Source organism: Xiphias gladius, chromosome 9 (genome assembly GCF_016859285.1).
Source record: "Xiphias gladius isolate SHS-SW01 ecotype Sanya breed wild chromosome 9, ASM1685928v1, whole genome shotgun sequence".
Lineage (NCBI taxonomy): Eukaryota > Metazoa > Chordata > Actinopteri > Istiophoriformes > Xiphiidae > Xiphias > Xiphias gladius.
The window spans coordinates 16370040-16395107 of record NC_053408.1 but is presented as its reverse complement, the minus strand read 5'-3'; the positions used below and the strand labels follow the sequence as shown (position 1 = coordinate 16395107).

Here is a 25068-nt window from a genome sequence, read left to right as displayed (position 1 = left end):
TCTTAATTTTTGATCTTTTCGAAGGTACATTCAAAATAAGAGACTTAGACAATAACTGCAGTACTTCGGAGTGATTGGCCACATGATAATTACGCTGATAATAATCATATCGATCACTTCATATTAACGATCACCTTGGATATGCAATGTTCACATTTCCTTGTTCTGAGGTGAGTGAGGCGCATCGTTAGATCATTCCGCCCCTTTAGTGCATAGCTCTCACATATATGGAGGAGCTTCCTCCTCTCGTTATCCGACTGGGGTCTGGAGTCTTTGTTCTTTAGAGTCATTGGTTCATCAGCTTGACCAGAGGGGTCATGATAGGTCAGAAAAAAAAACAGGCATATCTGATACAGCGTATCAGATTAGTCAGCAAACATTTAATCTATAGTATGTGGTAGACTGGACCAGTGTGAACAGAGGCTTGACCTCCTCTCGGCTGGGAAATTCTAAAACTTGGCTCGGTGATTGACTGAGCAAGTCTGGCTCCGAATCATAAAGGGCACGGACAGATTTGACTGTCCAGCACCTCAAACAGGCTGAAGCAACTTCTCAAAGCACTTAGATTGGTTAAGTTTTCCCAGGTGAAGAGGTCAGCAGCTGAGACTGCCCTGACATCCTAGAGAATTTATGTCCCAGTCGAAGACTCAAATGCATCTTTGTTGAGAATCTAATCTCCTTTCTGCATTTTGATCACAACTAAATTGAATCTGGAGTCTGTGATCTGTCATTTAGTGTGACACAGTTATTGTGCCGAAACTAACAGCTTTTATAACCAAGTATGGCACAGTATGCCTCAGTGGAACAAAGGCCTTCCCATCCCACCACCTACAGACGTATCTAGGAACCCCTTTTACGCATTTCGTTACTGTGCTTAAACAGTAAAATAGACGCAGCATTCACTGAAAGCCAACAAACCAAACCTCCAGTAGAAATATCAGTACTTCTCAGTCTCTCTGACCGGGAGAAAGTCAAGTTGTGTTCGTGTGGTTTTAACAGTATTTACAAACAGTCCATGCTACCAGTCTTCATCTCCTCTTTTCTGTAAATCAACATTAAAATCATGACATCAGACAATGAAAAAGTCTACTCTGTTTAAAATCCCTTCATCAAAATCATTTTAGTGACAGCATTTTTCTGGCTGTTCAGCCATAATAGGCCCTCTTTTAAAGCCGTGCAGACTTGATCAGTGCACTGCCTGTACACCATCTCTTACTGTAGTATAGTGGGAATATTACAGATGGTTTGGATGTACTGTTAAAGAGTGACATGGCACACAAAGGCCATGTTTTCCTCCTTTTGTTTCCCTATTTAAAATGTTTGAACTCAACCTCTTTGCGGCCGTCGGTCCCTTTCTTTTTCTCTTCATCCATCCATCTCTAACTCCTGGCTCAGCTGCTCAGCTGACTCTCCTCCATCTTCCTTATCGAATGCATCGTCAGTCCCAGTGCAGGTCATGTGTATCCAGGAAGTCTGTTGGGATCCCCAGTGGTGTGAGCGCCCCAGCAGGACCCGGGGGCATGGTGAGGTCCAGCCACTCCATATTGTCCAGTGCTGGGTCAGACAGGCCCATGTTGAGTGAGGAAGGAGGTGAGGAGGAATCACAGAAAGACAGGTCTGATGTGTCCATGGGTGAGTAGGGTTGCTGGTCCATCAGCTGGGCCTGCAGCTCCTCCATCAGGCCCTGTGTGTGCGGGTCTAAGACTGGCGGTGTTTCAGCCAGTGTTCCCTCCAGAAAGGCCTCCAGCTGATTGTCTGTTGCCAGAGAAGAGAGGCTGGGCAGGCTGGGGTCAATGACAGGGCTCAGTGTGGGCGGAGGGGCCAAATGGATCTGCGGAGGCGGTCTGGAGAGTGCAGTGCTGACAGGCAGGGTGGTGATACTGGCTGTGACTGGGAGCGTTTTATTGAGAGACACTGGGGGGTCATGCTGGATAAATGGTGTGATTTCTGAAAGGGGGTACAAAGGACAGGGGATACAAACATGGATTAGTATTAGAGTTCAACCAATGGGGGCTTCTTTTTAGACTTTTTTGGCTCGACCACAACAGCGGGGCCAGCCCTATAAACACAAATGTCTGTGACTGACTGACTGAGTGATAAAGTTACACTATTGGTCAGCCAAATGCCACGTGACAAAGTGCTGAAGTTACACCACTGGTCGTTGCTCTTTTGAAATGAATTGGCGCAAACAGCTTCTATTGAGGCATCAGAGGGGTGTTTACAGGCAGTCTCGCCAACTTAGTGCCTCTGTTGCTAGATTTACCAGCTTTTCACACCACTTTACCGACTTTTCTTCTCAAAAGCACCTAGCAACAAATCTAGCGACTTTTTGGACAAACCTTAGCTACTTTCCATAGAAGAGAGTCGCTAGTATTTCCCCGCGAGCGTGCAGTCGGGCTTTGCCCCGCAGGCACACATCTCTATGCGTCTCATGCAATTGACCTCGCGGCAGCTGACACAGATGTGAATCAGAGTCTAACCTTCTCTGAGTGATCATTTTACAAGTAAATATAGCTGAAATCACAGCACAGCCATTGTCTTTAACTTATGTATATGGTGATTTTATCAGACGTCGTCATGATTATAAAATCGGGCTTTTAGCAGCAGCTTGGAAATGGCTTGGAAGTGACTGCTGGTTAACATGTAGCCTAACTAGGCCGCGTTTCAGTCACTATTTCCTTCTTGTTCCGTTGTCTGACAACAGAAACAGAAAAACAAGTAAATGAGAACAGCTTTATATGAAAATACTGTATATGTGAGCACAGACAGTAGGAGAGAAACAAACAGATAAAGGGCGGTCCAGACACATACTAGGTTTTGACCTAATCTTGTTTTTAAATTAAATTTAAAAGAAAATAGTTTGTTTACAATGGGACACTAAAGCTCAGAAACTGATACTAAAGAAAGGTTTTTAGTATGAGCAGCTCCTAAACCCCTTCACCGATACAGCAACCTTCATGGTCCAAATCCATTCAAACACAAATTGATTAAACCAAATGTTATTTAACACTATTAATTAGGTCAGCATGGATATTTTTATACAATTGATTTGCCAAACCACCTAGTTTGGTCAAGTTTGTATTTGTACTACAAGCGGAAGTAGCTGGTTGTTTCAACCATTTATCCAGTACTTTTCATTTAACTGTCTAGACCTCTCCAGTTGCTTGGTAACTAGTTTTCACACGCTCCCAAACACAACATGTGGTAATCAGGTGTTACAGTAGATTCAATTAATACATATTTTATTTAAACCATAATTCCTGTTTTTTCGAATTTGTTAAATTACCCCACATTTTCTCCATGCGCCCCCTGGCAACTGCAGGTGTACCCACTGGGGTACAAGTACCCCTGGTTGGGAATTGCTGGTCGACATGTTGCTGTGGTTGAAGAGGAGCCTCTGTTATATTGGCCAAGGCAACATGAATACCTAAAATGCTGACATAAGCCACAATTGTTCCGATTCTGTTTATATAAGATACAATTTCACATTGAAAACACTTCTCCCTATCCTTGGCAATATAAAGAATACTGGTCTATTGTGAAAAGCAGTTTCAGCAGTTTTTTCAGTGTTTTCCTGAGACCAGAAAGTTTTAAACTTGTTTATACTAAACAGATTGTTTGCACCATATTACCTCCACTCTCTATGAGGATGTCGAATAGGTCGTCCATTTGCTGGCTACTTGCCGTGGGAACCTGAAGAGACAGTAAATGAGTTTAAGAGACTTGAGGCTAGTACACAAAAAGCAAAACAATTCCTCAAGGCTGAAAAATTGAAAATAGACCCATATGTTTTTATGCTTTTTTGAATTCCGAAGGACAGACCAGCTGAAACCTCCTGCAAGGATGTACGCCATTGATTGAGTGGTGCTTAGTGGTGTATGTGTGTGTTTGGACTGTGGCAGGTGCGTATCTAACCTGTGAAACATTGTTGATGTGCATGTTGCGGCTCTGTTTGACAGCCTCCTCATAGCGGGGAGGTGCTCTTGTCTTGGGAGGCTGAGTAATAAGAGAGGTGGGCCGGAGGATAAAGGCAGGCTGGGGAGAAGATGACTGGGAGAATGAGGGGGAGATGGAGAAAATGCAGGCAGAATTAGAAACTGACCTGTGTGAAGCAACCAGTAAAAATTAAGAAAATTGTTAAAATAATATTAGTAAATCATCTCAAAAAGTATCCAGTAAATAGCATTGACTGAACCAAAATAAAACTCCCTCCCCACCAGTAATAACTCAGCTCTGGTACCTTATTTATGGGCCCGTTGGAGATGTGTTGGTTGGGAGAAGCCTGTGGAGAGACCCTGTCCTCTGGGGAGCTTCTGAGAAAGCACTGGGGATTAGGTCTAGCCTGGTTCTCCAAACCAGTAGTATTATTGCACACTGTCAAAGTCTGTCAAGACACCAGAGAGTCTGACATTAGTCTTCTAGTAATGTGGGCTTGATCCCATCATAACAAAAACATTAAAAACAAGACAGATACCTAAAGACAAAAAAAAAAAAAACCCTTCAAACCCCCCAAAAATGAAACAAGGCATAGTCTTACCTGTGAAAAAAGTGCAAATCATAGACAAAAACAGATATATCTGTAGTATTAAAGGAGGAACTGAGAGTACGGCAAATGTGACATGTTTTACAAGCACACATCTTTGTAGCTCTCACATAGAGCTACAGTAGTGGGAAGATATAAAAATAATCCTTAGTTACAGTCCTATAAACTATTGATTTTGCCAATGCAAAACTACACATTAGCGAAAGTCGCTTGAGCACAACTCCTAACTGAAATGCAACTAGTTATGTGGCGTGACTGACCTGTAGCAATGGGCTGCGGCTGGCTAACTGCTGGCTAGGTGCTGTCTCCATTTTAGTGCTCTGCAGCTGAGGAACTGAGGCTTGTACCAGGCCTGGATTTGAGACTGTGGCCTGGAGAACAGGCTGAGATGTGGGGAGAAAACAGAGAATATAAAACAACAACTTTGTAGGCAAACCCTGAGTCTACATATCCAGTTCTGTAAACCTAAACTGTATTTTTTAAACACTTGTTATAAGTCCCCTAAAGCAGGTAAACATGCTATAATAATCTGACACCATAAAATACGCCACTAAGTAAGATCTTACCTGCAAGCTGACAGTGGTGCTTGGCAGCTGGATTGCAGTAGCGCTGTTGGGTAGCGAGACTGGAAGGAGGATCTGAGTTCCAGCCTGGCCAGCCGTGGTCAGCAGAGTCTGAGGTTGCCCGGAGGTGGTTAACAGGGTCTGAGGCTGACCTAGGACTTGGGAGACTCCACCTGGGTGGCTGATGAAGAACTGCTGCAGGCTGGGGGCTGCAGGTTGGGACTGGGGCTGGGTCTGCAGTTTGGAACTTCTCTGTGACTGGGGGAATGGCTGTGGGCTGGTGGTTACTTGGGGCTGGGCTTGTGGCTGGATCTGGGTGATGAGCTGGGTTTGGGTCTGGAGCTGGAGTGGCTTGCCAGCAGAAACAGTCAAATCCTCCATCTTCACCACAGTTGGTAGGGGGCTTCTTAGGGCCTGGGAGCCCAGGACACAGTTTGGGATGGTAGCAGTAGTGGATGAACAGTTCGACAGGACTCTACCCTCGATTTTTACTAGATTTGAATTCAGTACAGTAGGAACAGTATTCATGGCAGGTACAGAGGTGAGTTTGGGAGACACAGGGCCAGAGTCGGCAGCACAGCCACCCTGGCCTCTCTTCTCCACCTCCAGCTGCATCTTCAGCTCCTCCACCAACCTCTGCTCCTTCTCCAGCTTCCTCATCAGTTCTTCTATCTGCCGCTCCTTCTCATGTAGCCTCCTGTCCTTTTCCTCTGGGACTTGAAAAGGCGAGAGAGGTGAGGACCGTGGACCTGCCAAGCCAGAGCTCACCATTTGTGCTTCAGAAGGAGCCTCAGACATGCCTACAGGCTGCTGGAGGGTGGAGGAATCAGTGGAGATGGGTGAGATCGGTGGTGTGGAGCTTGTGCTCTCCGGCGCCACCTGCTGGACTGGGAGGACTATTGCAGGGGTGGAGGTGGTGGTGGTGACCTCCATGGGAATGGAGGTGGTGCTGTCAGGAGGAGAAACGGTGGTAGGAGCAGAGGTGCTGGGATTGTCCTGGAAAGGCTTCAGTCTCTCTATCAAATCAGTTTTTGTGCCTGACACAGGAAGGCCGCGCAGCTTTAGCTCCAGTTTTAGCTCCGCCACCTACAAAGACATAAATGTCAGCATTTATACTATTACTGGAGGAATAATGCAGATGATTTTAAAGGAATAGTTTGACATGTTTGGAAACACGTGTATTCCATTTCTTGCCGAGAATTTGACGAAAAGATACCACTCTCATATCTGTTTGTTAAATCTGTAGCTGGAGGCAGGAGATGGTAGATATAAACACTGGGAACAGCACCTCTAAACCTCACTAATTAACACATTATATCTGACATTATATATTTGTAGAAAAATTAGTGGAAAAATGACCTCCCCATAACCTCCCCCCAAAAACTACAACTATGTTTTTTGTATGGACTAAACAAACTAGATAAAACGCATTAGACTGGGCTTTAGACATGATGGTAGGCAGACTGTTTTGTCTTCTACCTTTGGACAAAGCCAGGCTGCCTGGCTCCCGTTTCCAGTGTTTATGCTATGCTAAGCTAACTGGCTTCTGGCTGAAGCTTCATATTTACTGTACAGGCGTGTCATTGGTATCAATCCTCTCCCCTTACTCTTGCCTTATGGCCATTTGGCGAAAAACAACTTCTTAATTCAATGCATAAAAGTTATGTAATGATGATAAACAAGCGGTAAAAATACAGAGCGAAACTTCTTTGATGACAGGTGAAAACCTTGTATCATCTACATATCCTATGTAGAGTTGTCAGATTTCTAAGAAAACATTCTTGTACTGGCTGTGTAATATCTTGATACAATTCAGTTTTGACAGCTGAGCAGGCTTTTCAAGCCAAAAGGGTCAATCCCTCTTTAGTCAATGATTATTCCAATAATTTTTAAAACTGCTGGGGCAAGCTGTTCCAAGCTATGAGGGTGAAGGGTTTGCTGGTACAAATGGGTTTCTAAAGACCTTCATCTCCTCCAGGTTGGCAGGCAAGACTCCTGGCTTGCGGTTAGACAGCGAGTTGTTTGGCCGAGCGGGAGCTGGAGGCAGAGGGGGAGGTGGAGGGGCAGTGGGCAAAGACACCATGATGGAAGTTGGAAGGCTGGTGGCAGTACTGCTCTGACCCTCTGCCACAGATCTTCAGAGAGAAGGAGAAACAAGAAGTTGAGGTCATTGTTATTGGAGGGGGTTAAACTGGGAAAGTGGACAAAAGAGTCTTATCGTAGAGATAATTGGAAAGAGAGAAGAGTGAAACAGAGGAAACCGAGAGGGGAAATCTGCTCCCAAAATGAACAGACCATCCATCCTGTTCCGTGTGCCTCACTAACAAAGGCAGTCAACCAAACCACGGTACACGAGCACAGTTCAAAGGAGCCTTGGCTGTGCCACTGCTGAGAGGACATTTATGAAAACAGCAGCTGGTGAAACTACATTCTGTTAGTTATTAATATGATTAGACACAGAGTTGTTATTGGAAACTGGCTAATGGGCCTCTGGGTTGTTGAAAACAACAATATTTGGCTTACTTTCAGGTCCTTTCAGATAAAGAGTCATGGAGGCGAGCCAAATCAGATTAGAGGGGGAAAAAAGTAAAATGTTCAACACAATACAATAGCGGTCAAAGCAATGAAACTCTGTACAAGAATAGCATAATACAATTACTTTTTTTTTCCTATTGGGAGATGGGAGTTGTGGTTTGTAGTTTTAATGTTTTATATACATACTTGAGTGGTGCTGGTAATATAGTCTGGTAGTTGTAGTGCTGCTGTTGCTGGCTGAGGATCTGCAGCTGAAGGAACAGCTGCTGTTGCTGCAATAGTCGGGCATAAGAGGAGTCCATGGGTGCTTCACTGACCTCCTGCTTCTGGTCTGGAGGAACATACTGGTGGTATTTGAGCTTTTTCACCCTGGGCTTTGGCTCTTTACCCTTCTTACTGCGACTCTTCTCTGAGGGTGTCTTCTGCTGGCTTTGCTGTTGTGGGGGGAAGCGTTTTAACATTTGGTTTCCAGCACTGAAGCAAGAGCAAGAGGCTATATAATATTCAGAGGTGAGAGAATAGTGCGCTCCTTACTTTCACCAGTGTTGGGCCTGGTTTTGAGGGAGCGGGAGTGACAGCTAGTCGGCTTGCAGGAAGCTCATTGGTAGAGATCACCTTCACAAAGTCTGTTGTTGCTTGTGTAGCAACTGGGAAGGCCTAAATAAGAATAACAAAAAGAGACTTAGAACTGCAGAACAAACACCGAAACTTCTTATAAACACTGCGAAGTCCAATATCAATGTTATTACGTTAGAAAAACATTCTGGGACCATTGGGCAAGCAGACACAAACACCAGTATTACACCAGTACTAGTTCTCTATCTAACCTGCAGCATGGTGCTGGATAGTGGCAAGGGTGCTGGAGCTGGAGAGGGCGTCTCGGGTGGCTTGCTCTCCCCTGGTGAGGGGGCAGAGCTCTGAGACTCCTGGCTAGCCGGCTGCTCCGGGGAAAGGGCATCGCAGCTGTCTTCATCTAACACCTTGGGATAATTCACCTGGCCCACTTAGTCACAAACAAAGACAAACAAAGTAGCAGAAGTCCGTTATGTTCACTGACTGAATTTCTGTCTCAATAATTGTATCATAGTTGTTCAAGCAAAGACCTCTTCCTGATAGTGTCCATTAAGGCATAAATTCACTAAATCATTGCTGCCATGTCTCTCACCAATAATGGCCTGTTTAAGGCTGGAATCAACCGGCAGGATGTTCTTCTCCACCAGCTCCATGGGGCCCGGTCTCTGGGCGATTTTCTCGTTCAGGTTGTCGGCCAGCCGGGCCCTCTTCAGCTTCATCTGGGTGGCCTGTAATGAGGGTTCTGCTCCAGTCTCTGGGGAATGAGGAAAACAAAATGTCACACATAGAGTATATATCATACTTTATAATGTCAGTTTGTAGACTTCATGTTTGCACGGCCCAGACTTCTTTTTTTTTTTTTCAGGGCCCTTTTCCTTTTTTTGTTATTTTTCAAACTGTAAAAGATGGAAATAAAAAAGTAATCTTGCTTAAAATATTAAAGAAATGTGTCTTTAATAATGTGTGTAACTCTGTGCCTTTTTGAAATCAATTCATCTTTTACTCACTTAGCTATTCACAGTAACAGAAAATTTGACCAGGAGTAGCCAGGCTTTTTCACACCACTGTAAATCTTCTCAAAAGTTTGGTAGCCATGTTCATTGCATGGCCCGCAACCGCTAAACATATATACAGTAGGAGGAAATTTTTTATGCTTTATGTGAAGACAGTCTCTCTATTCCTGTGATTTAAAAGTCCACAGGAGACACTAGTTAAAACATTAAGTGTACATATTGTGAACTACAGAATTATCAGTACCTTGAAGGATGTGCATCCTGACCAGCTCTGCTCTCTCTGGACGACTGCGGATCTTGTGCTTCAGGAAATTCTCAGTCTTAAAAAAGAAGGGACAAAACAGTCAGTAAACTAGCTTAATCTTCATGAGCTTTTATTTTCTGCTGCACCGAGCAGCTCAACAGTCCAGGAGTGCATTTCCTCTACTTCTCAAGTTCAGATTTAGCACTTTATTTCCAAACTGTGTGCCTCACCCTGGCTCTCTCCAAGCTGCGAATCTGCCCATGGAACGCTGCTGGGCTCTTGAGAGCTGCAACACATAACATTTTCATCAAAGTACAAGTATAAGTACAATCCTATTGTAGACAAATAATGTGATCCAGATTAAAAAATAGAGTAAACATGTTTATCATCTCAGCTATCAGTGTGAACCAGGGTCCCAGTTTGTTGTTATATACCTGCCCACTCCACATTAGTTTTTCTGTTAGTGATGGACAGCTAGCAATGCTAATACTCACGTGGCATGATGCCCTGGTCCACCAACTGCTCCCGGGTTCGCCTTTGCTGAAGCCTCAACTGCAGGACTGAAAGCAAAAGGGAAAAAATGTTATAAAACAAAAACAGATTGATTGTAATGTTAAGAGGAAGAACATGAGGGATGGCAGTAAGAAGAAGAACTAGATGAGGTAGTAAACAGGAGGATATAAAAAATAGAAATGGGAAGAAAATGGGATCAAACTGAGGAGGTAACCACATTCTAACTTCTCCCCCTGATGTATAACTCATATCCTGCTCTCTAGTCATTGGGCAGACATTAATGATAACGTCATTATCGAATAATGTAAGAGGCATTCTGCGCTGAGGACTCTGGTCATTATCTATCTTAGCAGTCGATCACATTTTAGTTGTTTACACACAAGTGCAGTGTGTGTGGTGACTCCACCCAGCTATTAGCTGCTGCTGGGCAATAGACTTTAGCTCAAGTCCTGTCATGGGATTTTCTGTAACTTCCCTTTTGAGAGCTACCTCGTAAGACTTCAGTCGTTAGTAGCTGTTTAGGATGGGATGGTGTTTCACATCGTTTCCCCACTCTAACTTTAACTTTAACAGGGTATGATATTTCCCAGTCTGTTGTTATGTACTCACGAGCCTGCTGCTTTAATACTTGGACCACTGCTACCCAAAGACAAAACAACGGTACCAGGCAATCATGAGAGGCAAAGATGGACATCCACCACCAAAATACCAGTTAGGATTTATTTATCATTTATTCCACCTCTTTATTTCCATCTGCTAAAATAGTGGAATTTGATGAGATTATCAAGCTGTTGCCTCCCATAACTGATGTTTTTTTTTAACCCTCAACAAGGTGGAAACAGCTTGTCCAAAATACAACTGCTCGATTAAGCCACCTGATTCCAATTTGACAACTTTGTACTAAAACCCCAAATATGTTGCTTATAGACACTGAAACTGAAAAACGGATCAATCAAATGATGAAATCCAAGGCACTTCACACTTTTTTTTTTTTTTTAGAAAAACAGAAAAGTAACTTTAGGCCCGTCCTTTATTTCTCTATCCCTCACTGACTTTTATTCTCTCTTTTTTTTTTTTTTTTTTTTATTTTATTTTTTTATTACAGGGCCACAACCCCCTCCTCCCCCTCTACTCCTAATTCCCTCTCTCATTTGGCCAGTTTGGGGTGGGTTTTTTTTTGGTTGTAGGCAATCCAAACACAGCCAGATGTGGAGGACTACACTGGTTCATGGTAACTACCGAGTAACATTGAAGTATCTGACTCAGCACTAACTAAAAATGACAAAGGTCAACAACAGCAACAACTGCTGCATCTTCAAACAAAAGGATGAGTTTGTGGCAGCAAGTATTTTAGAACTTTAAAGTGACTTTGTAAGTGGGCTTACAACAAAGGGAAATGTCACGTAGAGTAGAACCTGTTAATCTGTACACATTAAATGCTGGCCATGGGAACAGATACTTCTCCATTCACAGGAAGGGATGTGTCAAAGCTTACAGTGAAATAAAATCTCTTGCTTTGACAGGAAACAGCTGGCCGTAACAACTTTGTTGTCAGTTCATTATATTATTGTCACAGATATGCTCAGGGGGTAAACATAAACTGAGGGCACCCATAATTCCCAGGGTAAGACCCCTGTTTGCATCACCTTAGTGACCACACAAAACTGTCATACTTGAAAATGCCATAACCTTCTGCATATTTTGTGTGGAAAAACCTGTCACTTTAATTCCAACTACAGCTGTGGTGAAGCATTTACAGAAGTCTTAGATTTACAGAAAGTCTACCTTGGCTTGTGTATAGACACAACATTGTCACAGAAAGTTAGGGGAAACGGGATATACATCCCTGAAAGAGGTGAGCAGTTTCGACCCCAACTACACTCAGTAAGTAGTTGGAGAAAGGTATGCAGTGGGGACATGTTTGTTCAAGCTGATTCATAGACTTCCAGTCTGTGGCGTTGTCCTCAATTCCTCCGGGAAACACTGTTCAGCCTGACAAACACATGTTGATCTGTGACCTGAGCAAGCTGAGGAGAGCGGTGAATGACATGACTGAGCTGGTTATCCACACAGAGACAGACCTGCACACATCAGCCTGCTTGGCAGGTCCATGGAGGAAACACTGACTTGAATATAAATGTGTGCTTCACCTACAGTCAATAAATGACAGAGGTAGATTTAAAACCTGTTCAACAACTCAAAAAAAAAAAAAAAAAAAAACCTAGCATAGCCAAACTGATGTAAAGTGTTAAAACAAAAAATCAATGGTAATGAAAGACCAACCAGAAATCCCATGATATATTTATTAAAGGAATACTTAAACATTTTTGGAAATACATAAGAGTTAGAAGAGAAGACTGATACCACTCTCATGTGTGTCCAATCAATATGAAACTGGTGGCAGGAGACGGTTAGCTTAGCTTAGGACCGTAGTTAACTAAATCTACCTACTAGCACCTCTAAAGCTTACTAATTAACATTTTATATCCTATTTGTTTAATCTGTTCAAAAACTAAAATGTAAAAACAACAGGCTGTATTTTTTTGTCATCTTAACATCACCTTGAGGTTGCCAAGTCACTGTATCAAGCCAGGAAAATCCTGCATGGCGTAAACTTTCAGCAAGAAAGCAAATAAGCGTATTTGCCAGAATGTCACACTATTCTTTTACAGCTACCTGATAAAAATACAAAGAAAGAATTCAAAGTTCACTACTGTCCCAATCATTATTGTTGCCTTATTTTTCAACTTCTTAACAACAAGACTAGGTCAAAACCTAGTATACGGCTGGACCACCCTTTATCTCTTTGCTTCTCTCCTACTGTCTGTGCTCACATATACAGTAATTTAATACAGCTGATTTCCCAATAAAACTCTTCTCATTTACATGTTTTTCTAATTTGGCAACACTTTCTGTAAAGGTCCCCCTGATGACGCAGTAGAAACTGTTTGCGCCAATTAATATTAAAAGAGCAAAGGTCATTGGTGAAACTCCAATGCTCGGCCAGCTGACCAATGGTGTAACTTCAGCCCTCAGTCAGTCAGCGACATTCCCGTTTACAGGGCTGGCCCCCTCAAGCGAAAACTAAGGAAGGGTGTTTTTTTTTTTCTTTTCTTTTTTTTTTCTTTTTTAAACATTTTACTAAAAGTTGAATTCCAAAATAATTCATATGTCCCAGCATATTACTCAACAAACAATTTTTAAAGCGTTCTCTACATTTATTACAGACAATATTCATTATTTTAAAACCTCTCACAATTCTGTGGCTCTAAGTTTACCTGCACCAGTCAATTTTTAATACATACCCTACACAGTAATAATAATGTATAAATAGTAATCAACGGCATTAACTTAATCTGTAATAACACAAAGGGATTTTTCTTAAATATCTGGCATAACAACATTTTCTGATTATTAAAAGGTTTGCCTTATTGCCTTGATTGTCTTGACAGGCTTTCGCTGTTATCAATAACCTTAATGATTTTAGTTTATAGGCTGCCTCTCACGGGTCATACTCTCATTACCTGTCACTACAACCTCAGTCAGGAGTCTTGACATCCCACTCTGCTGACAGAGCAGTGCTCCTTCTCTCCCTCCAGACTTTCTGAGCTGCAGCCTCCTGGCTCCTCCGCATAATTAAACTAGTTTTGGACATTTACACCCGTCATAATGTTAGCCAGATTAACACCTGCATGTTAAAACCAATATGAGAGAAGGGACTCTGCGGTTGGCAAAGTGCTAGGGATGACTTAGAGGGTGGAAAGTATGAGGTGTGTGTGTTCTCACTGGAGGGGAAGTGACAAAAGCCAAGATGATGAATGGATGCTACTACTGTTGACATTCCACAGAAACTTTCCACCGTCAAGACGTTTTACTGCACTCTCCTGCAGACAGCAGCAGACAGTGCACAAAATGTTTTTTTTTGTTTTCTTTTACATCTATCCAAAACTTGTTTAATCCAATCTGGAACAGCTCTCGCTACACACCCTGCATTTGGTGACTTTTTCAAATTCGATTTTTCTGAGCGTGGTGATCAATATCACAATGACTGGATTGAACTGATCTCTCTATGCCATCTATAAGCCATGATTAGGAACTGGCAAACACAAGAGCTCCTCAAGTCTGGTAATCGTGTACCCATCCATTAGTGTCTGAGCCAGACCCATGTGGATGCCATAATAACACCAGCATCATGAGGATGATCATCATGGGAAGCATACGGGCTGGCTAACATGATGAGGATAATTTTGTTGTGCACTGCGGAAGAGAAGCTGATGGAAGTTACAGAAGCTGTAGCTGTGGACTAATTTTACTGAAACATTACAGCCCATAGTCTCCTCTTCTTCAATTAAACAAAATAAAACACCCAGAGATCTTTGATAATAAGACAGGCTGAACAGTTTTCCAACACTATTTGAAAAACAGTCAGATGAAGGACACCTCTGGTTGCAGCTTCCAAATGAAAGAACAGATTGGGATAACTTATGCTATTAAATGATCAAGGTGCATAACTGCACACACAGTTTTTGGTCCAGTTCTCAAATATGATTTATGAATTGACATTGCTTTTCAGCACCAATTGATTGGACAGCAACCTCTAAAGATGGCTTAATTGTAATTTATTAACTGCACTGTTTTGTGAAAGATGGAAATTAGTGTATCGAGAACATGCATAACATGACTGAACTCTACCTGCCAATTCCAATTAGCGTATCTCTGAATTGGGCTTTACAGGTTAATTATTTATAGGGCTGTAGTCTCTGGGTCGACTGGTCAAACAGTTGGTCGATATGCTCTTGTTCAACCAAATTTCCATGGGTCGGACATTTGCCAGTGTTACTTTTACTTTTACCTTACTTTCATAAGAAGAAAAGTGCTACATCAATAGTCTTCTAGGAGTAATCCAATATTTACTGTGGCGGTGGGGGGGCAGACTACCTGTGTGACAGTAACATATCAGTGCAGCAATTTCTTTGGTACTGAAGGGTTTTGATGACAATAACTCTGAAAATCAATAATACAATTTTGTGTCAAGTGAATAATCAGATAATTCAGAAGCAGAATTACTGAATGAGTATGATAATCCTGGCTCAGAAGACGCAAGCTTCACAACAAAACAGGGGACAGCTACAGGCAGCCATTTTGCAATATCCACAAAAAGTGACTGTGATTTGTGATTCTGGTGCAGACTCATTTGTTATTGATAACCAGTTTTTAAGCAGTTACAGGAGCTTATGTGTAACACAGTACAATCCGTGCGTTAACATAAATATATTAAGATGTGTTCAAAGTTAATTCATCTTGAAAATAACATTTTAGCGGTGAAAAGTGATGTATTAATGGGGGATTTATTAGTGTTAATTCTATGGTAAGTTCAGAAAAGTTCACAGGCAATGATATTTTAATTTGTCGCTCAATCTGTGTCATTTAATTAACGGATCTCTAAAGACACAAGGAATGTAGGAATGTTTGGCAAAACATTGGGGTGCAACTAACAATTATTTTCATTATCGACTAATCTGCTTATTATTGTCTTAATTGGTTAATTGTTTAGTCTGTAAAATGGCAGAAAATAGTGAAATATGTCCATCACAATTTCAGCACAATTGCTTTGTTTTGTCCAACCAACAGTCTGGACCCCAATGGTGTTGAGTTTGCTCTTTACAAAAAGGCGGCAAATCTCCACAACAGACAATCTGGAGCTAGGGAGTTTCTGGCATTTTTGCTTGAAAACTAACTGAAACAAAAAACAGATTATCGAAATAGTTTCCAATGATTTTTCTTTCAATTGACATATCGATTAATAAACCAATTGTTTCAGCTCCAGACTGCTTAAAAATAACCTAATTTTGAAACTGCTTATTCACAGTGTTTTTTCTGCTAATCTAATTTAATCCCTTTGCCGAGTGGCAACTCCTTAGTTTTTGTTAAGAGAGGAGGTAAAAATCTATATATTATGTTGGCCTTTTTTCCAGCATAGTGGCCGGGTTAATGTATCTTCTGTCATAGTATGCCACTGAAGGCTTGCACAGCTTTATGTTCTCACCGTTTTTGCGTTCACTGAGTGGAGGCAGACTCTGTGTGGGCTGTAGCGAAAGCTCCTCCATCTCATGGGTCACTGCCTCGCTCTGGGGACTGGGCACCAGCAGACTTGACATCCCACAATCCCCCTCTGCTCCGAGCTGCCACTGGCAAGCCTGGGGCTCCATTCTGCCTCAGGAGGGGGCCGGGGAGGGTCCCAGGCAAACAACAGGGGTATGGGTCACCGTCCCTTTATGTTTTGCCTCGCTGCTACCTGTGTGTATACAAGAAAAAAAGGAGGAGGGAACGAGGAGTTATAAGGAAAACTAATGGCTGCTCTGCTCCTCTCACTGAACAGCTTACAGAGGAGGAATACATCACTCAGTTTTATTTTCTGGGCTTCCCATGAACACCAGTAATTTAGAATAAACCTCATCATCCTGTTGGTATGACTACTTCACCCAACTGCTGAAATGCTAAGGGTGGCATTTCATTTCAGCCATCTGGAAGAGCTCAGTAACAGTCCAAATTATTCATTAAACGAGCTGGGTTGGCTATTATACCGAATAATCACTTCAAACCACTGCTCATGAGAAACAACGCCAGTTTGCACATGAATGTTCTCTCTGTTCAGACAGGCTTCATAATCTGGAATATGACGTCACTGTGGCGGTTTCAAACAGAGGGAACGGAAACATTTCGGGGAGCAAAACAAACAGTTAAGTATCCATGGCTTCCCAACAGTCTCTTAACCAGCAGATGACAGACTGCTCAGTCAGAACATGTATGGCATTTGTTGCTCTCCAGCAGCACCCACACTATCCATTCTAGGACATAAGCACCCTTTACTAACCTTCCTGATATGTTGCTTTTGGCTGAGAACCACTGTGTTCCTATGGCTGCCTTTATTTCTCCCTGTAGGCCCTCAAAGTGCCAAAGGCATCATACGCTTGAGGAAGACTATGGCCCTCAGACACATTTGGTTATAACACATGTCAATGTTGTCCATTCTGGTTGCTAAATGCCGATGTCATGTAATGTATCCAAACAAAACAAATCCTTAACAACATTTTTTTATCATCTCTTTCTTTTATTTTCTAACCTTTAGAGAGTAAAATTAAAGTAAAACCCTTAAAATTAGTAGTTTTTTCCCAGGCTATTTTGACATGAATTTATGATAGTACCGGTGCTGTTTGTCTGTATGCAATTTACCTGATGAATGCCTGAAAGTTGAGATGACATAAATAGAGGGATTGCTAGTTTGCAGGATTTTTCGTTATTTCACAGTCAAGAGATATAGATCCAATGGCACTGTCTTTTGGACTTTCTGGTGTGCGATTACTTTGTAGTGAGTGTTACCTGCTATATCTGTGACATTTTGGGTGTGTGCATTCAGCCCCAACAATCAGACATCAAGTATTACCATGGGAGTCAATCCCAGTTCACTTGGCATTTACTGGTAATCTAAATTGGTGCATGTTTAATTTGGCCACCACTTCAAAATTCCCCCACTCTTTAAAACTTGGCTTCTGACTCACAGACACTTTCTGGCCCTTTAATGATGATTACGTACCACTAATACGCCATGCTACAGACAGTTCAACCTCAGTGGTTTTCTGTGACAGAAGTAAGGCCTTTTTAAGACTGTCACCCCAAATCAGGTTTTTGGCATATCCAGATTGTATCCGGATTGATTTAAGAAAGTCGGACAGCAAAAAAAAACATGAAATGTGATTTTTGCAAATCTGATCCAAACCACATTAGGAGGTTGTTTGAAATGCGAGTCCAACCGCATTTCTACAGATACATCTCAGTTTGGACACTCTGACTGTTCAAATCGAGTTTAAAAGTGTGTTTTGTGTCACTTGCAATGCGACACACAATGACAACATCAAATCCAGAGTGACGGAGTGAGCAGAATCCATGCTGCTGCAAGCAGAGTGCTATCAGAGAGCATAGTTTTTTGGTGCCATGGAAGACAATGAGAACATCAGTCCATGGACAGACACCAAAAAATACATTTGGAGACATGATGGACCTGTATGTCTCATGTGTAACGACAGCCACGTCACCAGCCTATGTCGTGACCATAGCAAGCCATGCTGATAGGTTGGTTATGTCTGGACACACAAATCTGATCAGATCACTTGCAAATAACAGTGCAGACAGGCTTTCCTAAGGATCTGATTTGAGAAACAAATCAAATTTGCCTGCAGTCTGAACAAAGCCCAACACTTCTCCAGGAACAACATCTCTAATAATTTAGCCAGTCTCTGTTCTGTCACATGTAAGCACTTCATATAGATTACAATCAAACAGTGCATGCTGTACTGTGAGGCCTTTACTTGAAATTTTCAGGGCCATGTCATAACTGTTTGAAAAGGGGACCTGCATACATTGACCCTGGTCAAGTACTATTCTTCTCTCTCAGGATATCTTTCAGTGTGATGAGGGAGGTTGTTTGGCAATGAAATTTAACAACAGCCAGTCAGGTCCTGGATTTCACTCTTTGCTACAGAATAATCTTCCTTCCCTCCAGTTTCTCTAACAAACTGTTGGGACATGAATTGCAACTGAAAGATAAATAGCACTTAATTCCCATTTTTATTATTTGGTCCTTAATGTCCCAGTCCTTCCAAGATGCACTGAGCACTTCTCTCTCTCTATCATACTACTGCATGTCATTATCTTCGTGTCCTCTCTCTCCCTGTCCTCATTCTGCAGGTATCTCTGACTCTAAAACTGCAGTATCTGGATCATCCACTACTACTCAACATTTATCATCATCATTATTAATTTCGTCACCGTCGTTGTCGTCATCATCGTCATCACTATCATTGCTACTGTTATTATCAATAACACCATTACACATACGTTTATTGCTATTATTATTGTCATTATAACAACCGGTCTGATAGTGCTTAAATGCAACTGTGTATAGAGCTGTTCCTGGTCTCTCCCTCCCCCATTTCTCTCCTTTCAACCCAATTGGTTGAGGCAGATGGCTGCCCTCCCTGGGTTTGGTTCTTTCTGAGGTTCCTTCCTGTTAAAAGGAAGTTTTTCCTCTCCACCATTGCCAAGTGCTTTCTCATTGGGGGAACTGTTGGGTTTCTCTCCATAATATTGTAAGGTCGTGGCCTTACTCTGTAAAGTGGCTTGAGATTATGTACAGTTAGGTCCACAAGTATTTGTACGGTGACACATTTTTTGTAATTTTGCCTCTGTAAACATCCACAATTTTGAGGACCACCATTTTCAGAGGCTCAAAAGTAATTGGACAAACCAACATAATTATAAATATAAGGATTATTATTAATACTTGGTTGAAAATCCTTTGCAGTCAATGATGGCAGCAAGTGCTGAGTTTCCTCCCTTGAGATGCTTTGCCATGCCTTTAATGCAGCTGCCTTCACTTGCTGCTCAAATGGGTTGAGGTCAGGTGACTGACTTGGCCATTGAAGAATCTTGCATTTCTTTGCCTTGAGAAGCTCTCTGTTTGCTTTCGCAGTATGTTTTGGGTCATTATCCATCTGTGCTGTGAAGCACCGTCCTATAAGTTTTGCATCATTTGGCTGAAACTGAGCAGATAGTATAGCCCTATACACTTCAGAATTCACCCTGCTACTTCCATCAGCAGTCACATCATCAATAAACACCAGAGACCCAGTTCCGTTGGCAGCCATACACGCCCATGCCAGAATGCTGACTCCACCATGTCTGACAGATGATGTGGTTGCTTTGGATCATGAGCCGTTTCTTTCCTTCTCCATAATCTTCTCTTCCCATTATTCTTGTACAAGTCAATCTTGGTTTCATCTGTCCAAAGAATCTTGTTCCAGAACTGGACAGGCTTTTTTAGATGTTTTCTGTTAAAGTCTAATGTGGCCTTTCTGTTTTTGAGTGTAACCAGTGGTTTGCACCTTGTGGTAAACCCTCTGTATTTACATTCATGAAGGCGTCTCTTGACTGTAGACTTTGACACTGATACGCCTATCTCCTTGAGAGTATTCTTGACCTGGCTAGATGCTGTGAAGGGGTTTTTCTTCACCAAGGAAAGAATTCTGCAATCAGCACAAATACAGAAGAAGGACAGAAGAGTGATAATGAAAAAAGAAATACAATTATATTTTGACAAACTCCTAAACCAAATTTGTTTGTTTGCTTGCCTATACATGGGTGAGTGGCTACCACAAACCCAGGAAGGCCAACCAAATTGCTGATAGGTCAATAATAGTAGTCATTCTATTGATGAGTTTGTTCCTACCAGTAGTAGCAGAGGACAGCAAGGGACGGAAGATAGAGATGTCTGGGCTAGTTGCTGTGCAGGGTCACGCTAAGCCATGGGATTCAAACCTGGTAGGAAAAGGAATGCAGCAAACATGAATATCATCAACACTGAAATTCATCAAAAGTGAAACCACAGCTTAAAGTGCTAACGAAGGAGCCATTTGTGATATCTGTAATACTAGGCACCCATTGCTGTGATGTCTTTACCCAGCATATCCAATACATTACAATCCAACATTCAATGTTCAATGCTGTGATGTCTATTTCATTTGATTTTGTTTCTAAAATTAGTTTCACTGGCACTCTTTTCTATCTCTGTCGAGTCTTATTGCCTGATAACCACTGCTGATCTAAATGAGAAATATCCTTTCTAAAAGAAAAAGTTAAAAAAGGAAAAAACATTTAGAATCTATTCCAAAAACACAATTTTACAATACAATTAAACGCTTACATACGCACAGCGGCGACAGAACCAGACACTGCTGTTGCCTGAATACCCTTATTCAAAAATAAGTAGAGAATAAAACAGATAAGTGCCACTTAAAGATGTCTGAATGGAACTAGCGCGCTCACAAGACTGCATCAAGGTCTATAAATTGATGTCCACGGGTTTCTAGGAAAACCTGCAGTGGTCACTATGATAGAGGAAGTGGATCCTCCATGCAAAGAAAATAGATTCTCGGTACTGATGACTAAAGAGCTGTAATGTAGCATCACACTACCAATGGAGGGAGAGAGTCAGATAATAGTCTTGTCCCTGATCACAGCCTCATTAAATTTGTGTTTATTTTTTTCTTTGCCAATTTTATGCTTTTAATAATTTGATTTTTCTTTAAAGATTTTGGTCATTAATTCTTCATTTACATGTAGACATGTTGTGTTCAAGAATAGATTTTTTGGAATGATTTTCTGAAGCTGTTTCAGAACATTTTCACTTGTAATACAGTATTTTTGCCAGTAATGCATGTCATGGAGGGATGAACGCTGGGTCCTTGCAGGGTTTGGGGAGGAAAATGGTAAAGAAATGACCACATACTAAAAAATAAAAAAATAAAAAAATAAAAAATAAAAAGTCAAACTATAGATTTAATGGTAGATGGATTTCCGTTGACTAGAGTAAAAGACAAAAGAAAGAAAGCGAAGGCAGGATTCCAACAGACAGAAAACTACAGGATGTGTGTGTATCTGTGTTGGTGGCAAAGTGAAAGGGAGGAATGAGGTGAGGATGAGTGAACAAGTGCGTAGCAGAAAGGGGGCAGTGAAAGAGAGAGGAAGGAACAAACAACTGTCACGGCTGACGAGGCGTTGTGAGATAAACATCGGCACTGCCCTGGCAGAATCAAAGAGCAGATCCAGATGGCAGGCGCTGCGTGTTGCTTTGCCCTCGACTATTCTTTTAATGGCATGGGGGCAACAAGTACCATGTGTTTCATCAAAAGGTTATGCACACGTCCTGTAAACACACAAACATATATAAACAGACTAGAATCAAAGGTGTGCTCATCATGCAGGGGTCACTGCAGTAGCCCATGCTAATGTCAATCCTCAACACTGTAGTGTGCAATCACAGAGATCTAACTATAAATGGAGGAATCTTTGTCTGTCTGTCCATCGATTTTTTTCAAAAACCGCTCAGCTGATCAACTTCAAACTTCACATGAAAATTGCCGGGACCCGAGGAAGTGCAGTGTCAACTCTGAGGTTTTGTGGATGAGTGGTTCTTGAGAAACATAAAAAGTGAAACATTAAACGGCAGTCAGTTGGGGCTGTTGCGACACATCCACAGGATCATCTAGTGTGGGACTATTTTAGACAAAGACCCAAGATCTGCAAATTGGAAATGGCTTATCACAGAAGTACAACTGCTATGTATAGTAACTTGAAGCGAAAGCATTTAGGAGCGCTTTGTTTGAGATGCAGCAACAGCAAGACAGCACTGTTTTGTTTACTTTTTATCCCTACCCAAGCATGATACTTCAGGATTATTAATATGCGCAACAAGTAATTTATGCACTGCTGCTGTTATGGTAACGTAACATCACACCATACGTCATCTAATTTTGTTATTCGGATACAGCCATCCTGTCCCTGGCATCACATAGCCTTCTTTCTTGCTAAACATGTTGCCAACAACGAGTCATCTGAGTTGCTCAACATGTCAATAAGACAAATGAATGAAGATAGCCATCATCACAGAAAACACCATCAAAAACAAACTGCTGTACATTGCATTTGAAAAGAGAATTATTCCTGAAACAAAACAACACTGGTATGGGTTTCAGTGCCACATGGATGACTCAGATGCAGAAAAAGTTAATTTTCAATCAGTGTTTGTACAGCTATGGAGGAAAACAGAGACAAAAAGTTTTTGGTGCTCTCCCAACTGCTATGGAAAGATAGCATGACTGGTTAGATTTTGTAGTCACGAAAATTGGACAATGCATATGGAACAAGGAGCTTGAAAGGGCCTGAAAAGTCCAAGAGCCCCGCTAAGACATTCAACCAAAAGACCCAACAAACTAACTGACGATGCCATCCTCAGATCCCTGCGCTCTCACTGGAAGAGCTAAAAATACCTCCTCCTTAAGAGACTTCCAAATGAGACATTTTACTTGAGGGACACTAACGCTGCCATAACCCAACAGAATTCAGTTTAAAAGTGGTTTGAAGCTATTTCATCATGTTATTATTGGGGAGCTTCAAGTTTAATTTATGTTTTAATATCTGCAGCACGGGAAGATCAGAGTTCAGCCAGGTTATCATTTGATTTTACATTTTTGCAGACTGACAACAGTCTCTGGGTGTGTCTAATATTGCTTATATCACCTAGCCCTATAAGCCATTAATTCTGTAATCATGTGAGGGATGCTATACAGATGTGCCATGCACATACGGGCCCCACACATATATACACATGCACACAGCCTGAGAACCACTCTGTGACAAACTACAGTTTGAGTCTGCAGTTTTTTGGGCCTTAAATAGACCACGTCTTGTCCAAAAAAAAAAAAAAAAAAGAGGACAGCTTTTATCCAGAGATAAGACTGAAATGATGTCATCACTGTGGCTCATTCACTCATTTGTTCCCACAGACACACGTGTGGTCTTGTTTCCTTCCTGGCTGCCTTTGTGGACTTCGCAGAAAAGATCCTCTTAAAACACTATAATATAACTGGACAAAAGACAAAACAAAACAAAAAAAATCCCCCAAAGAACAAAGAAATAATGGCTGGCAGCCAAGAACCACAATCCACAGGGTAAGTTACACCTAAGATAAGAAGGACCATTTCAGCAGCTGCATAGCCAAACCTCAACAGCCTTTATGTGAAAGGACACAAGTTAGACATTGGTTAGACACTGGTCTCTTCAGCGAAGAGTTACTTAGGTTTTTTATGTAAAGCAGTTTCTAAAAAATTAATACAAATCTGAATAAAATGCCCAGGGTGGCACACTTTGGTGCAGATTTTCTGTGAATAGATAACTCTAGCATGACAGTACTAATAACTACTGCATCTCAGGACGAGTCAAAATTCGTCACAATCACTGCACGGGGAAAACCAGTTGAGGATTTGAACATTCTAGTATTAGCCTAAATGTGGACAAACATCAAGCATTATTAAATGCAAACAGATGCCAACATTGTAATTTTCACTTTCTTTTAGTTTAATTTAATTTGCCACAGGGAGAGACATGGAAACCCTACTCTTAAGTGATCTGAGCAGGCAGTCTTTCTGCAAACTAATACTGCACTGGGAGGTTGAAATAAGCAAATCACACAGACATACATCGTTTACAGCCTAGGAATAATTACTTTGGCTTCCAACCATATGCACGGTGTTTAAGTCAACGCTAATAATTCACACTTTTCAATGACTGACTGTGACTGGATAGGGCCGCCTCTGAAACCACCACATCCTGCCGGTCTGTATGACTCATACAGACCGCGACCTGTTTGGATTTGCTGCAGCACTACCTCACTTTGCTCGCTTAGACTGATCGAAAGACAATGAGATAACACCATTGGGTTTGTCTTCTAGGGGGGAGACTCATTACACAACATGCGTGGTCAAGATTACCGGAGTAATAGAGCTGGTAACTCACAATCATACTGTATCCCGTGCCCTATCATTCAGAGAGCATCCGGGCTCAAGCCCAATAGCTGGCATAAACAGTGCACAAATACCGTGCACACAAATAGTAACTTGAAACCCCGCCGGTTTAACCAGCAAAAACAGGGAAGTATTACTGAATGACATGGCAGTCGCCTCCACCACAGCTAGTGTTATCGCAGGGGAGGAGGCGGGTGAGTGTAGGATAAGCTAATGTTCGCTAGCTACTTAAAACCTGACAGGTGAGTGACAGCGCTAGTCATAAAAGACGATGAGGCGCTCCCATGGCCATCATTTTCTAGGACTACAAAACATATATCTCAAGATAAGTTACGGTCAAATACTCGCCGTACAACCTCCGCTGTGTAGTCTTACCCAGCCTTCCTCTGCTGTGTCTGTCTTGCACATCACGAACGCTCCTCAACAACAACCTCCTCACATTTTCGCCAGTTAGCTCGTTTTAGCTAACACGGGCTAACATGCTAAAAACAAGACAGCGCCGCCTCGGGTATGTGGTCTTACCGAACTGCGGCGACTTGAAACCCGAATCCGTCAGAGCTCTGGTTCACAGCGAGATGTCAATTAAGGTCGGCGGAACTACTTGCTGTATTTCTTTTTTTCCTCCAGCTATGAGATTGAAGTTTATTTCGCGGAGTAAAATGGCTGC

At 41.9% G+C, this 25068-nt stretch overlaps 1 protein-coding gene across 4 annotated transcripts; it reads right to left on the bottom strand.

Annotated features, from left to right (window-relative positions):
* Positions 1-1186: 1186 nt before the first annotated feature.
* Positions 1187-25064, bottom strand: mrtfba (myocardin related transcription factor Ba). 4 transcript variants are annotated; one of them, XM_040135244.1, is made up of 17 exons: positions 24924-25064; positions 20270-20358; positions 16031-16279; positions 9966-10031; positions 9702-9757; positions 9472-9547; positions 8807-8968; positions 8469-8644; positions 8176-8298; positions 7828-8075; positions 7070-7241; positions 5110-6192; positions 4804-4926; positions 4241-4384; positions 3916-4050; positions 3633-3693; positions 1187-1947 (listed from the first exon to the last, which is right to left on the bottom strand). In XM_040135244.1, the coding sequence occupies exons 3-17, from the start codon at positions 16191-16193 to the stop codon at positions 1439-1441; spliced, it is 3297 nt and encodes a 1098-aa protein (XP_039991178.1). In that variant the 5' UTR covers positions 16194-16279; positions 20270-20358; positions 24924-25064; the 3' UTR covers positions 1187-1438. The 4 variants fall into 4 exon arrangements, with proteins under 4 accessions (XP_039991178.1, XP_039991179.1, XP_039991180.1 ...); XM_040135245.1 differs by lacking the exon at positions 24924-25064 and adding an exon at positions 24777-24851; XM_040135246.1 differs by lacking the exon at positions 20270-20358.
* Positions 25065-25068: the final 4 nt, after the last annotated feature.